General features: G+C 40.8%; 1 protein-coding gene across 4 annotated transcripts in view; it reads right to left on the bottom strand.

Moving 5' to 3' along the window:
• RUFY3 (RUN and FYVE domain containing 3) overlaps positions 1-14,386 on the bottom strand; it is a 58,076-nt gene that overhangs the window by 4,661 nt on the left and 39,029 nt on the right. For all 4 annotated transcript variants that reach the window (XM_085308848.1, XM_085308849.1, XM_085308851.1 and 1 more), the window contains exons 9-16: positions 14,238-14,330; positions 13,417-13,497; positions 12,620-12,787; positions 10,764-10,861; positions 6,951-7,070; positions 4,075-4,174; positions 2,133-2,212; positions 722-749 (exon numbers count right to left, since the gene is read on the bottom strand). In XM_085308848.1, the coding sequence (XP_085164974.1) occupies positions 722-749; positions 2,133-2,212; positions 4,075-4,174; positions 6,951-7,070; positions 10,764-10,861; positions 12,620-12,787; positions 13,417-13,497; positions 14,238-14,330 (768 nt within the window). The remainder of the gene's footprint in view (positions 1-721; positions 750-2,132; positions 2,213-4,074; positions 4,175-6,950; positions 7,071-10,763; positions 10,862-12,619; positions 12,788-13,416; positions 13,498-14,237; positions 14,331-14,386) is intronic.

Raw genomic sequence — 14,386 nt, 5'->3', positions numbered from 1 at the left:
ACACTGGAAGCCAACCAGATGCCTTGACTGCAACACAGTTGCATGAACCAGGAACATGCCGCTTCATTTTCAGGCCTAGACCGAGGTGGCTGGCCTAGCAACAAGGAGGAAAAACAAAACATCTTTTTCATGTCCATGAACAAGAACTGACAGATGCAGAAATTGCCAATGCGAATGTCACAGTATCTTATGCCCAGTCAGTGGCAGTTTACCAGGCACCCAGGGGAGAAGGACTGGACTCTGGTAAAGTTTGAACATTACCTCTTACCTACACAGTGACTGGTGAAACCCTAGTGCAGACCAAGGAGGTTGAAACATTGCAATTTTCACAAATGTTAAACTATATTATTATGCTTCCATTTTCTTTTTTAAAAACAACAACCCAAAAGAGATGTGGGGCAAAAGAACAATTAAAAGAATGAATATGAGTTAAAAAAAAAAGAGAGAAAAACAGAACAAAAAACAGCAGTTGTGTGGAGGATGCAAGATGAACTCACATAGGTGCAGTGCTGCCAACTAGGAGTTTTTCTACCAAGATAAACAATGCCTTTCCTCTCGGGAACAATTAATGCTATGGACGCTACACACAGATCCTTGTGATTGCAAAACCCAAGGGATAAACTTCAGGGTATATGGGCCAAGGAAGGTGCTGCAATAATCCATAAGCTCCCTCCACACACTTGCCCTTCAGCATTTCAAAGCAAGGAAACGTATCACCAACCTGCTCTTCCTGCGAGCCGCTCTGTAACCTACAAGAAAAGAACACCGTTACTTGGCATTACTGTTCCAGTCCCCGCTACACTTAAGAAACCATCTGGAGTATCACAGGACAATCTCAGCCCATTTTTTTAATCCTACCCATACTGATTTTTGGTTTTATTTCTTCAAAGCTACTCCGCCAATTCTGCTTGCATGATAGAGAGGAAATATTCATAAGCTTCAGAGAGCAAAGCAAAGAGGCATATGTGGCATGCTATAGAATAAATGTTATCAGCTTAGACATGCAGTACTCAAACGGGAAGAACAGGAGAAAGCTTGTGAAATGGTGGCAGAAGAGCAGAAAAAAGAAAGGAAGAGTATGGGGAAAACATTTAGACAGTACATAAATTTTTAAAACTTTTTAAAGAAGTTGCTGCAAAATATTCATCCCCTAGATCTTCTGTGAACAGGCAATGATAAAATTAAACCTTCCAGATAAACCTGCAGACAGAAGTATATAATGCTTCTGCAGTCAAGGTGAAACAAGGAGCGAAGTGTAGAAGGCCTGAAAGGTGTTTAATATCCAGCAAAGCAGGTTTGAATTGAACTTATGCTATTTTTAAGACAACACTTTGCTGATCACCTTTAAATTGATATTCAGTGTGCCATGTCACAGCATTGCATTTTTACCACTGACATTCACAGGGTACTTCAAATGCTCCTTGCCACCTCTGAGCATAGTCCTCATGACAGAGTTGTTTTCTGTATTTTTTTAAAGCATCTTTTCACATTAAAAACAAATCTTAAACTTAGCTTTCAAAACCTAAAGCAATTTTATGACACGCTTTTTTTGTAAAATTCATTTTAGACACATGCTACCTGGACTCTGCTTTTTTACCCAATCACATTCTAGAGATGTTATTTTAAGTAGTTCTTCCTCCCCTTTAGCCTTTATTCTTGCCCAGAAGCTACCACCTATTATCTCCACCACCCCACTCTCAACTGTCTACCCTTCCCTATCATCACCACCACCCTACACTCAATTGTCTACCCTTCCCCTGTACCCCACTAACAAAACACATCTTCTTTGGATGGTCCTATCAAAGCTCCAGCAACATTTGATTTGTGAAGCTTAACTAGAGAAGAAAAATAGGAAAGTCCCTAAATTTACATAGAAACAAATTTAAAGATCAAAAGACAGCTCTTCTGTTCCAGAAACCCTGAGGACAAGCAGTAGAACCTGCGTCTTCCCTTAAAGAGCTACCAAGACATAGCAAAGAGGCCTCAACAACAGGCACAAAGCTGAAAATCTTCCTTAGACAGGAAAAATTCACTATTCCAAACTTCTCAACCAGCAACAAGGAAATTAGAGAAGGGCAAGCAGGACTTCAAACAAGAGAGGAAGGCAAAATGGGGTATCGTTTCTTCCATACTTGTGTGGCAGGACACTGTTTTCCTCTCTTGGCAACTGTTTCTGTTTAGCATTTTCTTCCTGGTTTTTGAGCTTCCCATCCTGCCAAAAGGAAAAAAATTACCAGTCAGTCAAATTATATGAACAAATTCCAGTTTCATCTCTGCCATGCTGCTCACAGTGCACAGGAACACATTACAACAATATTTAGAGAATATTAATCTTAGCATAGAGGCAAATCTGGACATGTGAAAGCATGTGATCACCAACCCACCAAGAACAGGCTGCTCGCCCTTTGCTGTGAACAAAACTACTGAGGGGCATACAAAAGCTGCTTTCACATTTTAGAGGTGGAATCTTGAGAACATCCTATGGTCTCTTTTTACTAGAGACGAGACTTAACAGTCCTTTTCTTTTGTTGAAGTTGAAAAAGAAACTGGCTTTTCAGGCTTTTTTTTTTTTTTTTTTTAAAAAAAAAAAAAAAACACCAGTGAAACAAATCCTCTCAGCTGGGAAAAAAAAAATTCTCCTCCCCTACTCCCCTGATAAGGGCTGGGTCATGGCCCAAGCCATACATGTAACACTGCTTTATCACCTGACTATCTCAAAAATAGCCCTCCTGCCTGCATGGCAGGCCCTGACAGAACCACCCATGAGTACAAGTAGTGCTCTGAACTTGTGAGCAACTTCAGCCAAACCTGTAAATTTCTGCGAATGCAAACTTCCTCGGTATCAAAACTCACATGTAAGTTTTGTGGCAAAAGAAATCCATTCTAAAATAATTTTTCTCCATATTGGCCCCTTTGCTCCTAGTAGAAGCACCCATGCTACAGCAGTGCTTGCGAACTGAGTGAAGGAGGATAACCCCTGAAGTAACCTCTTCTCACATCCAGTGACATCCTGGCACACAGGGAAGAAAAGCAACTGTTCTGCCTTTCAAATAACTAACCAACTTTTGCTTAGAGGATCAGACTACCAGGTTTTTTACTGGCCAACTGCATTGCCTATGGATCCTGACACCTTCTGTTGAATCACAGCTGTTCTGCTGCAATAAACATGGCATTTTTGATAACTAAATCAAGATGCATTAAATAATTTCACTGAAATCTGTGATACTGGTTTAAAAAAGAAAAAAAAAAGTGCTGAATAGTTCAAGCAGCTTTCAACATGAAGCCAAGTGTTACAGAAGCAGCCCAGGGCAGCTCAGTGAAGGTAAGTTAAGTGCAGCAACACAAATGGTAATTTTCAAAACAACCTGTTACTTCACTGTCCTCATGTTTATGGGTTTTGCTCTAATAAATAGCTGTTTTAAAGCCAAGTCTCACCAAAAGAGCCAGTTTCATTTTTACAAAAAAAGCCAAAGAGCAGATTTTCACTTTCAAAGGCAAATTTACTTCTAAAAAGGGAGTTTCACTTGAGGACAACCTGTTTTACTCTTGAGTAACGCTGCGTTATGCTTTAAAAACACTGAATTCACCAATGCACAGCACTAAAAGAACACTGAAAATGATCTGTGGTGCCCTCAAAAGATAACTGCTTGCTGAGGAGTTTTATTATTTAACTGTTTCAGGAGAATAACCCTTAAAATGAAAGGGAAAGAAAAAGAAAAAAGTTTACTTTTCATCAGGTATAACAAGTACAGTATCTGTCTTGCAGTATCACGCTCAGCTTTACTAAACTATCATAAGAAAACACAATCACTGCCAAGATGCTGTAAGCTACCCGTATTAGAAGAGGAATCCATGGTCTGCAGTTAGGTATATTGCTTTAAATATTTTTCAAGGTTCAGTCAAGTAAAATGCCTATTTAGTGTATGTATGAACTAAACAAAAACAGTTCCAAAGCTCATCTTGGTGTGGTACTTTAACAATAAATATTCATTGCCTAATAAAACCCAAGAAAAGAGAGCAAGTAAAATTAAACTATACTTAAATATAAGCAAAGTCAACAAAAGCTCGTATTACCGCTCTTGACCAATTCTTCCAGTCTTTTTTTTCCTGGCTACTTTGGTGACTGTGTGACCATCTGTCTCTTTCCCGCTTCAGTTCTAGTTCAAGCTGGTTCCTGTAATATTGAGGTGAAATTATGAATAAAGACAACGCTTTTACAACCCACAATATACAGAACCTACATTATATGAACTATTTAAGCCTTTCTTCATGCCAAAGGGATTGAACCTCAACTAAAGAGCTGCCTGTTAGTAAAAAGCTGTCTTCCAGGGTGTTAAGCCACAAAAATGCTGAAATGTAGAATTTAAAAAAATCCTRGTCTAATCCTAGCACAATTTTGTGAGAAATACACTTGTCCACTAAGTCTGCTGGTTCTCAAAAATGACCTACATATTCTTTGACTGTAGCACAGCTGATTGATGCCCTTTCAAAAAGGTATTCCCTGACAGGCAAACTGCTACAGGACCAGCTAGGAAACCAAAGGCAACATCCTCAACCGTTTCTCAAAGCTATCCGTGCAGGGAGAAAAACCTTCTGCCCCCAGAGCTGTTGCCATTTTTCTGACACTTCACCTGAAAGCCGGGCTCGGTTCTGGAAGAGCAACTGAGGGCTCAGGCCAAGGGTTCCTCACTAGGAGCACCCCGCAGCCTGCGCTGTTGTTCAGACTGGGCGAGCGATGGGACACAAGCAGGTGAGCACCTGGGCTTTGAATAGGAGAGGCAAGCCCAGCGGGCTGGCAACACAACACACGTGCTATGTTATGGCTTGCAGCCAACACACTGCTCTGGACTAATCTGCAAGGAAGAGATGCTCCTTCAAGTCAGGAGCCACAGCTCTGACCTGCACAGGCACTGGGGCCAAGGCTTTTGGGTCAGTCCCATGCAGAGCGTGCTGCAGTAAACAAAGACATGGCTGAGTGCCGCACGTTCCTGTTTGGGAGACAAATGGATCAACAGGTCAAGGACAGACGAGCAAGCACATCTGAAGTCCCTGACACAGTCTGAAGCAGGTCTAAGGGAAGCATGACTCAAAACCTAGCTGGAGACTGCAAACCATTAACAAGGGGACACACGGTCTTGAGCCACAGCAGCTTGCTTGCAGGCAGGAGGCTAGGAGCAAACTAGCTGCAGTTTGGCACCGACAAGCTCAGCAGCTCTGTGACTGCCGCCTATCAGAACACAAGAACAATAAAAGTTCTAGAGCACACGGACAGGCAGGGACTGAAATGCCACACACTCCATTTCTGAATTCTTTACAAGGGAAGTGGGCAGAAATACAGCAGGCTCCAAAAATCAAAGGCTACAAACTGAAAAATCAGCTTGTAAAAGCAGTGGCAAGGTTTGGACTGCAAAAGGTCCAGAATCTTCATTTCAATTCAAAAAACCATTATCTCTTATTATCCTCATTAGTATCAATACCTGACAGTTTTATAATAAAGCACTATGACTATAGGCTCATTAATTGGATAGCCTAACTGAAGCGAGTAAAGTTGGCGAAAACTTGGATCCAGAAATGAATCCAGACACCAATCCAGACCATGTGTGCATTCAAAAAACAAATCAACTAGGGAAATCTTATTTAAAACGTGATAGAAAAACAGACAAACCTCCTGCCATTTTCTCTTGAAGTAACACAATTCAAGTAAGACTGCTCACCACCCGCTGCCGTAGCTCTAGTATCTGCCTGTTTCAGAAACTCACGTAAGTAAAGCAGTACAGCCTCCTAGAAAGGAGGCTCACTCGTTTTCTTTCCACCACCTTGAGCTAGCACGAGTGAAAAAGGAATCAGTAAAAGCCAAAACGATGCAAAAATACACTCATCTATAAGTTTCCTGTCCAGTTACAGTAATTCAGCTAAAATGATTTAGTACAAGATGCATACGCAGAGAAGACACTTCCCTTTTATATCTGATAATACTTCTAAGCTTGTCCAATTTCATACTTTTGGGTCCAGCTTAACATAACTGAAGGTTACATTTTCACATGTAGACATGCAAAATAACCTGCTTGTACAAACACATACCTATACATCCTTCATGTGCACACCTGGAACCTGACACAAATTTCCGATAAAAGCCATTTACCAGCTCTGTGGGTAGCCTCTCCTACTTCTTTTAAGAATCTGCCAYGAGGAAATGGGAAACAAAAGCAGTTGTGGCAATAGGGGGAAAAAAAAAAAAGGCATATCCAGCAATGCTTTCATACAATTCATCTCAGTAACCTTGCTACAAAACAGAGGATGCGTCATGTCTGCAGAAATGAGAGATGCTCCTCGATTTTAAGATAAGAGGATTTCTATTGTCCTGATGTTGGTAAACTGATGACACTGCAGGGGAAAATTTGATAGCTCTTGCTAAGTTTTCTAATGTTTGGCTTTCAACCTTTCAGTTGCTTCCCAGCAAAACAGAAACTGATTTTGACTAGAACACGCACAGTACTGTTCATCGGGCTGACAACTGGGATTACTTCTCTTGCTCCAAAACTCTTCTCTGCTCCTACAAAAGCGTTGGCAGCACGTAAAGACTCAGCTGGTACATCACTGCTGATCAGCAACGGGCAAATTGTTTGCTTTTACAGTTTGCTTCAGTCTAAGCTATGGTATCAGGAAAAAAAACCCTGGTGCACAGCTAGACTTCGGAGAGGTCTGCACCACAGTCAAAGGTCTGTCTGCACTTGCAGGAGGCATCCAACGAAAGTGCGTTACCTAGAGCAGGCTAACCTGCAACACGGACCTCAGTGCAGGCCGAGGATCTGCTGAGCTTCCCAGACAGGCTCCGCAGCTTGCTTCTYTCCCCCTCTAACCCCTTCCTACTGTGGGGGTTGTCCTGCCAGTTTTTATACAAGACACAGTAAGAACAGCCCCAAAAATAGATCAGAAAAGGATCTCTTCACCGTTGCCTGGAGAGCTCTTCCACTTCTAGCTGCAGACTGTTGATTTTGTCCCCAAACTCCTGCTTGAAGAGACGGTTGTCATGCTCAGCCAACTGACGGTCCTTCTCTGCCTGTCGCAATCTGGATTTGAGCCATATGAACTTGTGATAAAAAACAAAAGCCATGGTGGGGAGGAAGACCGAGTTTAAACAACAAATTAAAAAACGCAGTGAAAAGGAAAAGACAAAAGGGATGGTAAAAACAATGGGAAGGAGGAAAATATTCTAAAGAAAAGTAAAATGTAGGTGAACCAGGCAGAAGCTCTGATTTTCAATGTTTTTTATTCTATTACTACAGTTTACAGCCATTTGATGAAAAACATAAAACATCACTTTTATTGAGATTCAAAGCAAATCTCAAGTACACAGAATTTTAAGTCAATTTTGATTTTAATGTACGTTACATTTCAGCTTTACATGGAACTTGCAACATAGGTTAGCTATTATATTTAGAATTAGTGCATTTTCCTGGTCTCTTCCACAGACTATCCCATTGGATCAAGTGCCCCAGCATTAGCACACCAAAGCATCTCTGCTTTGGGCCCGACATCAGAAACTGCCAGATACTTAACTCTTACCTTATTTTAGAACTGCTGTGACAGCAAACAAAACCAGCCCAAACCACTATTTCTACAATAGAAATTTGAGGAGGGGCAGGGAAGTTAACTGTCCTAACTAGCTATTTAGATGCCTTGACAAAAGCTTTCATTTTTTTTTTTCAGGTAGTTAAAATGCATTTATAGTAAAAGACTACCAAGATTAAATTAATACTTCCACACATATGACTTGGGGATCACTTAAAGACTCAAACGTGGTCTCCAAGTCTGCTTATGCAGGAGTCAATTAGATGAGCTAAGCAGTGATACACGCTTGTGTACAGGAGGACTAGGCTGAGCCTCTCTGATTTTTACATGTACCTAAGTGAGAATTCAGTAGGTTTTTTCTTCCCAGTTGCATCAGTCACATTCGCCTCCCACCACCTCAAGAAGCACTCTTCTACATGACAGAGGAGGAGCAGGCCTCCAATAATTTTTACAAGTATCTCACCAGASCAAAAAGACCCTTATTCAACACAAAATCCCCACCCAAACATGATTCTGTTAAGTAAAATATTTCTGGAGCATTTATAACCTAAAGTCTGAGAAGGGCCARCATGGTGAAATCTTGCGGCCACGAGGAAGAGGGTATTCATTTACAATAGTTCAAGCTACAGTTACTTGAAGTTTTGCACTGGGGTTATCAACATTTTTTTTTTCTAATCAGAGCTGTTTCCAAGCTTTAGCTGTTCTTTCATTAGCAAATTCCATATTTGTATCAAGCAACAGAAACGTAGAAGCAAATGTACAAGTGTAATAGCAAAAGGCATCTCTTCCTGTTAAACCACTAACTACTCAGACAAGGAATGGTCAARTACCAAATTACTGGTCCCACTCCCCACCACTGCACATTTCCTTCGATTTTTTTTCTTTTCTTCTTCTTCTTTTTTTTTTTTTTAAAACACTAGAGTATAAAGATCAGAATAGTTTTGTAAAATGCATTAACTTCCCTTTCTAGGAAGAGGAAAGACCTATCAAAACACCTCTCCTCAGCTTCCTTCAGTCAGGAAGGACTGCAACATATTTCTAGAGGGATTCATGGCAGAGGTAGAAGGCAATGCAAAGATAAGGAGGTTTTCACTGAACTTACCATTCTATCATATTACTCTAAGACACCTAGCTACTAATTCTGGACACAAAGTTTAAAGGAATAAGGATAAGTCTCCACCCTCCCACCAAGTCACTAAGGCAAAATTGTTGCAAGCAGTCTTGGTTAAAAGAGGGCTGGTCTTCACGTGATGAGCTACTGAAATGCACCCATTCGTCTTTGACTTGGGGATAAACCCACAGAACAGAAGTGAACGGTAACRGTTTGGGGTACGCACACAACTACTTTCAACAACTTCCAGGGATGCATTTTCTTGTCTACTTCACAAAAAGGGTAACACAGAAAACTAGTCGACTTTTCAGAGTTGGCCAGTCAGATATTGGCTTGAACAACACATCTAGTATCCATAAATGTTGAAGATTTGTGCTGCTGTATACAGTATGCATCACCGGGATGTACAGAGCCACATATCTCCCATTCCTCATGCTTTTTTGATGTGTTTATTGGCCAACTCATTGGTAGTTTAACAGTTTAAATGACAGAGTTAGGGAGTTTGTAACCAATTCTAAATCTCTGAAGAAAAACTCACTGATTTTAAAAATTCAGCAAATTCCCAATCAACTTTAGGAGACAATTAACATTTAAACAGTTGCTTTTAGTAATTCTCAAGTTCTCCTCTCATAAATGAGTTCTGATGTCAGAGCTGTGAGGTGACCAGACAAAAATGTCTAATGATGCTTCTGGATCAGTTTGTTTGCTGCACTATTTAAAGTTTTTGCCTGTTTCACCAAATCCTTTTCACTGTATGAGTAAGTCAGAATGAGGATGATGAGGAAATGAAAAAATAAGGACAGTGAGAGAAAAAGAGCAAATCAATTAGCTGAACAGGTATCATCATACATTTTAAAATGCAAAAGTTTTACAAAGTGACCTCTTTGGTAAGGAATCATTCAGAACATAACCCCTAAGATGAAATAACTCATTTAGTGCATTTAACTTTATTAAATATATCTCTGAAAAAAATACATGTTATTGAAACCTAAACATTCCTCCTGATGTTGCTTAGAGCTAGCACTACAGTGCCATTTCAAGGCAATTAAGTTCTGAACCTTACGCCAAACAACTGCAAGGTTCAGCTTCAAAAATAAGAAAAAAAATGGGCGGGGAGGGGGGGAAACACTGCTACCTCCCAAACCAATTTGACTTTGTTGCTGCAGCCCTCCTAATTACATGAGGGTTAGCTAGAGCATCGCAACATGGCCACTAAGATGGAAAATGTCCTAGTCCAAATGGTGGTATACCTGCTGGCTATATTTATCAATTTACAGTGATAACCAGGCTTCCCTATCATGTTCCTTGATTTACTTTCACATTCTTCAAGCTCAGCTTCCCCAGAAAGTACAAGGCCCAGACTGTGCAGCTGCGAACGAAGAGAACAGTTCCATTTGGGTGTTTTTTCAGAACAGTACCAAAGTGAGCTGGCATAATCAAGCATCCCTAAGACCTGTCTCTGTTGCAACACTTCTCTTCCCTGCTCCCACTGTACTATTGTCATTAACAGACAAGTACTTCTCTAAATTCATATTTGTATTTTTATCAGTGCTATCGGGGATGCTAATCAACTTGTAAATGACGATAATAAATATGCAGCTCAGCTCCTGTAGGTGAGCAAAGCTGCTATAATAATTACTGTTTTCACAGTATATTCTTTTTAATGAAACACTTCTAATACTTCTAACAGCCTCTCATAAAATTGTTGCTAAGAGACCCAGCCCTGCTCTCCTTTTGTCACTCTGTTTAGTGGTGGCTAAGCTGTGCACTCTCTCTCACCTGTAATGGTATTAGCTCTGCTTCCATTCAAGTTAATAGCAAATCTAGTAGACAAATCGAGTAGGGCTAGGTCACTCAGAGGCACTTCAAGCTTAAAAAGCTAAACTAAACAAAGCCTGTCTATAAAGGACTTTGTCAGGAGTATCACTCCACTTGTCCACAACATTCATGTAAAATTGAGGTAGAAAGTTTCTAACAAAAACAATCAATATAGTTGCATGAAAGAAAAAAAAAAAACAGCACACATTGTGCCTCTGGAACATGCACACAATTTTATAATAGCAAAAGYTTCATTTTTTACCTTTGTTCAAGCTGTTTGATGGTAGCTGCCATYTGATTTGTTTTTTCTTCCAAACGGCTATTTAACTCACTCTTCTGTTTCGCTCCCATGTCTGAACTCTACAAAGGAAGTTGTATCACATCTTTTAAAGTAGCAGTAAAAGCAAACTAAGCCACACAAAAAAAAAAATCAATTGGCAAGTGAAATGAAATGGGCAAAACCAACAAGACATAAGAACTTGATCCATAAAGCAAACATCAAATCATTAATTGCAAGAGGAAACATCATCTCCTACAGATACAGGCTACATCTGGACCCAACAGAAGGGAAATACCATGATTAGTTCAGCTTGTTATATAGCATCTATTAATGCAGTACTTGCTCCTATCATTCAACTGTTTTGCACAGAATGACTCGCTCAGAGAAAGTAGAAACAGTTTTGTTCTGTTCAAAATTTATTTTTAGGATTTATTAGGATTTAAAACACTAGACTGTAAAGGAATAAAAGCAGTCATGGGTCAGATTTTACACCTCAAAAACCAGAACCTGCTCTCCCCAGTGGAAAACACTCATTTCCAGATCATCACAAGTCTTTCTTCAGGACAAGCTGCTTTCTTCTCTTTTAGCCTGGAGAAGACTGAGGGGGAATCTTATCAATGTCTATAAGTACCTGAAGGGAGGGTGTCAAGGGGACGGGGACAAACTCTTTCCAGTTGTCCCATGTGACAGGACAAGAGGCAATGGGCAGAAACTGAACTACAGAAGTTCCTCCTGACCGTGAGGGGGAACTTCTTCACTGAGAGAGTGTCGGAGCCCCGGCACAGGTTGCCCAGAGAGGTTGTGGAGTCTCCTTCTCTGGAGATCTTCAAGGCCYGCCTGGACACAACCCTGGCTACCATGCTCTAGGTGACCCTGCTGAGCAGGGAGGTTGGACTAGATGATCTCCAGAGGTCCCTTCCAACCTTAGCGATTCTGTGATTTTTTTTAACACCCGACAGGATTAATTGTTAAAGCTCTACAGTTTGCTGTCTTGCCCCTTAGCATCTTGTACCTTCTGTATGTAACCRTAAGACATCCTGGGGATTACAGAGCACATCTGCAGGCTGCAAAGCAATCTGAACCAAATGCCACGTTTCCTGCAATTTAACTGCTTGCTGTCACYCTGGAGAAAGTAGCTCATGGGCTGTGGAAGTGGCTACTTCCACCAGCACAGAAGTAAAATCAGGCAGAAAGGGAAAGCGTCCCAGCAGAGTCTCTCAAAAAGGGGCTGGGAAAAACTCGTTTCTGTTTTCCAGCATGCTAAGAAAGGAACCAACATGGAACCACTGAATGTCAATCATGCAAGCTTCTGAAAAACTCACTCAAATGAAGAGCTGCCCACTACTGAGATGCCCTCCCAAACAACTCCTGCACTGCACATAGCTTCTACACTGGGGAAAAYCACTAGCCTTACTGTAACAGCTTACAGACTGTGGATAAAAGACACCTCTGAAGGTAACCTGCACGGGGAAGTGGCCTTCTCTGTTCTTCTATCGTATTTTCCTGTATCATCTTCCCTGTTGGTTTAGAAATTTGAAAAAGGCAAAAAGATTACAAGTCCATATGCCATTACAGAAATTATGTCCTCCCTAAAGTTTCCTGTCCAAATCACATTTAACCTGAAATTAAGAATGCCAACCCTAATGGGAACAACAGGYAGAATTAAATGTAGGAAAAGGTATGCAGATAGGGAAAAGAATGAAACAGCAGCAAGACTGAAGTTAGTTATACAGCCTGTCACCCTTCCATAGCACATATCTGCTAAACAAAGAGACAAAGCAAAAGAGCTAACACTTTTACTAGGAATTCATTGTATTTTATTTAATTTCTTTCCCTACCTGCAGCTTAAAAGACAGTTCGTGCTTTAGAGCCCTGAGATCATCCAGTTGCTGTCTGAGTGCCACCAGCGCATCTTGCTTCTCRCAAACATCCTTCTCCAGCATCTTCATGGCTAACTCCATCTCCTGCCTCATCCCAATCTGCACCTCCAGTTCTTTCTCCACATCCTGAAACATGYGCAGTAGACAGCATTTCCAATTAGCTTTTTTCACCATCAGTGTGATAACCCTCGTACTGCCAATGCAGTCACCACCTAGAAGTGTGCTGCAATGCCAATATTGCAGCTACACATCTAACACATCAAAGGCAATTAAAGAAAACAAACCCAAGATTTCAGTCAAAAATTAAAGCAATGTAAACAGCACTACTGGCAGTCAGTCGGGAAGTCCTATTTGGGCCCATCTTTCTGATGAAGGGGACTAATGAAAAGTTTGCAGACTTATTTCCTAAAAAATGTTCTGCTCAAGCATTCATTTGATGTCTCCCCATCAAATGAACATGCTATATGAACTGAACATGCTACATTGAATAAACAGTTCAGATAGTATCAATAACCTTACCTTCAAAGGGGATACCYAAGACCTAAAAACTCAAGTGCACTGCCAATTTTGAGGAACTGACCTCAAACTAGCCAACTCAGCCACAAAATCAGCATCACTTCTGACAGACCCTTACAGATCAGACTGAAGCAAGGCAGGCTGGAATAACAATAATATCCTGATTCAACCTTTTTTTAAAGTGATTGACACTGAATAATTACATTAAAAGCCATTTTGTGGGGACCCATTACCCTTACCAGCCGCAGCTGAGTCTCCTCCTTTAATTGTTTTCGTGCCTCAGTAAGTGCTTGTCCATCTGCAGTTCTGTCTTTAGTAACCTAAGTTAAAGAAGAAATCCAATTAATCCATCATTACATACTAGTAATCCYCCCCTGGGCTGAYCATTTTCTTTTCCCACTTTGAGAACAATTTCCACGACTTTCAAAGTTCAGTAGTTTCATTCAGTTAATGCATCACGCAACTTTGTTGTGAACGTAATGTATTTCCCTGTATCTAAGTTGCTTAGAGCAATTCAGTGCATACACTGCCTGTCTACTTTCAGGCCTCAGTCAGTGTACTAAATCCAATTATGAAACATAAAAACACACCCTATGGGTTTTAAAACTAAAATGTAACTCTGACATAGTTACTAGCACTTGTCATAGATAAAGGAAGAAAAGCATACAGAATATTTCAACACACAAGCCCTTAATCCCAGGAAAGGGTAGCACTGCAAACCAAAAAAGCAGAATTACTACTTGCTTAAGTTTTCTGCAAGCCTCTCTGAAAATCATCCTTCCTCCTGTCTCCTCTGATATGTCCACACAGCAAGCCATTGATATGCTGTGTTAGCCACCAGCTTTGCACACGCTCATAGTTTAATCAGCTACTGCCAGGCAGGATGTACTATGGCCAAGGTCCATCTGTTGCCCTCTTGGAGGGCCCAGCTGGAGTCACTCTCTTCTCTYGTTCTTTTTTGTGAGATACGTAAGGAAATGAAGCCTCTTTGAAACACTTCYTCTCTGTCAAACTTAGGCTGGACCTGCCCAGTGGGTTCAGGAATCATATACACACCAACCTTACGATTGGACTCCAAGATGTAAGAACTTTCTTCCTTAACCCGTTCCATTTCTTCCTGCAGTGTAATAATCCTGTTGTTCGCCACAGCAAGCTGTGAACAAAACAGAACAATAGTTCTGCATCAAAAACATATTTCATAGATTTTTT

Source organism: Rhea americana, unplaced genomic scaffold (genome assembly GCF_003343005.1).
Source record: "Rhea americana isolate MKP2758 unplaced genomic scaffold, rheAme1 scaffold_284, whole genome shotgun sequence".
NCBI lineage: Eukaryota > Metazoa > Chordata > Aves > Rheiformes > Rheidae > Rhea > Rhea americana.
The sequence above is the reverse complement of the archived record's forward strand: the minus strand, read 5'-3'. Positions and strand labels throughout refer to the sequence as shown.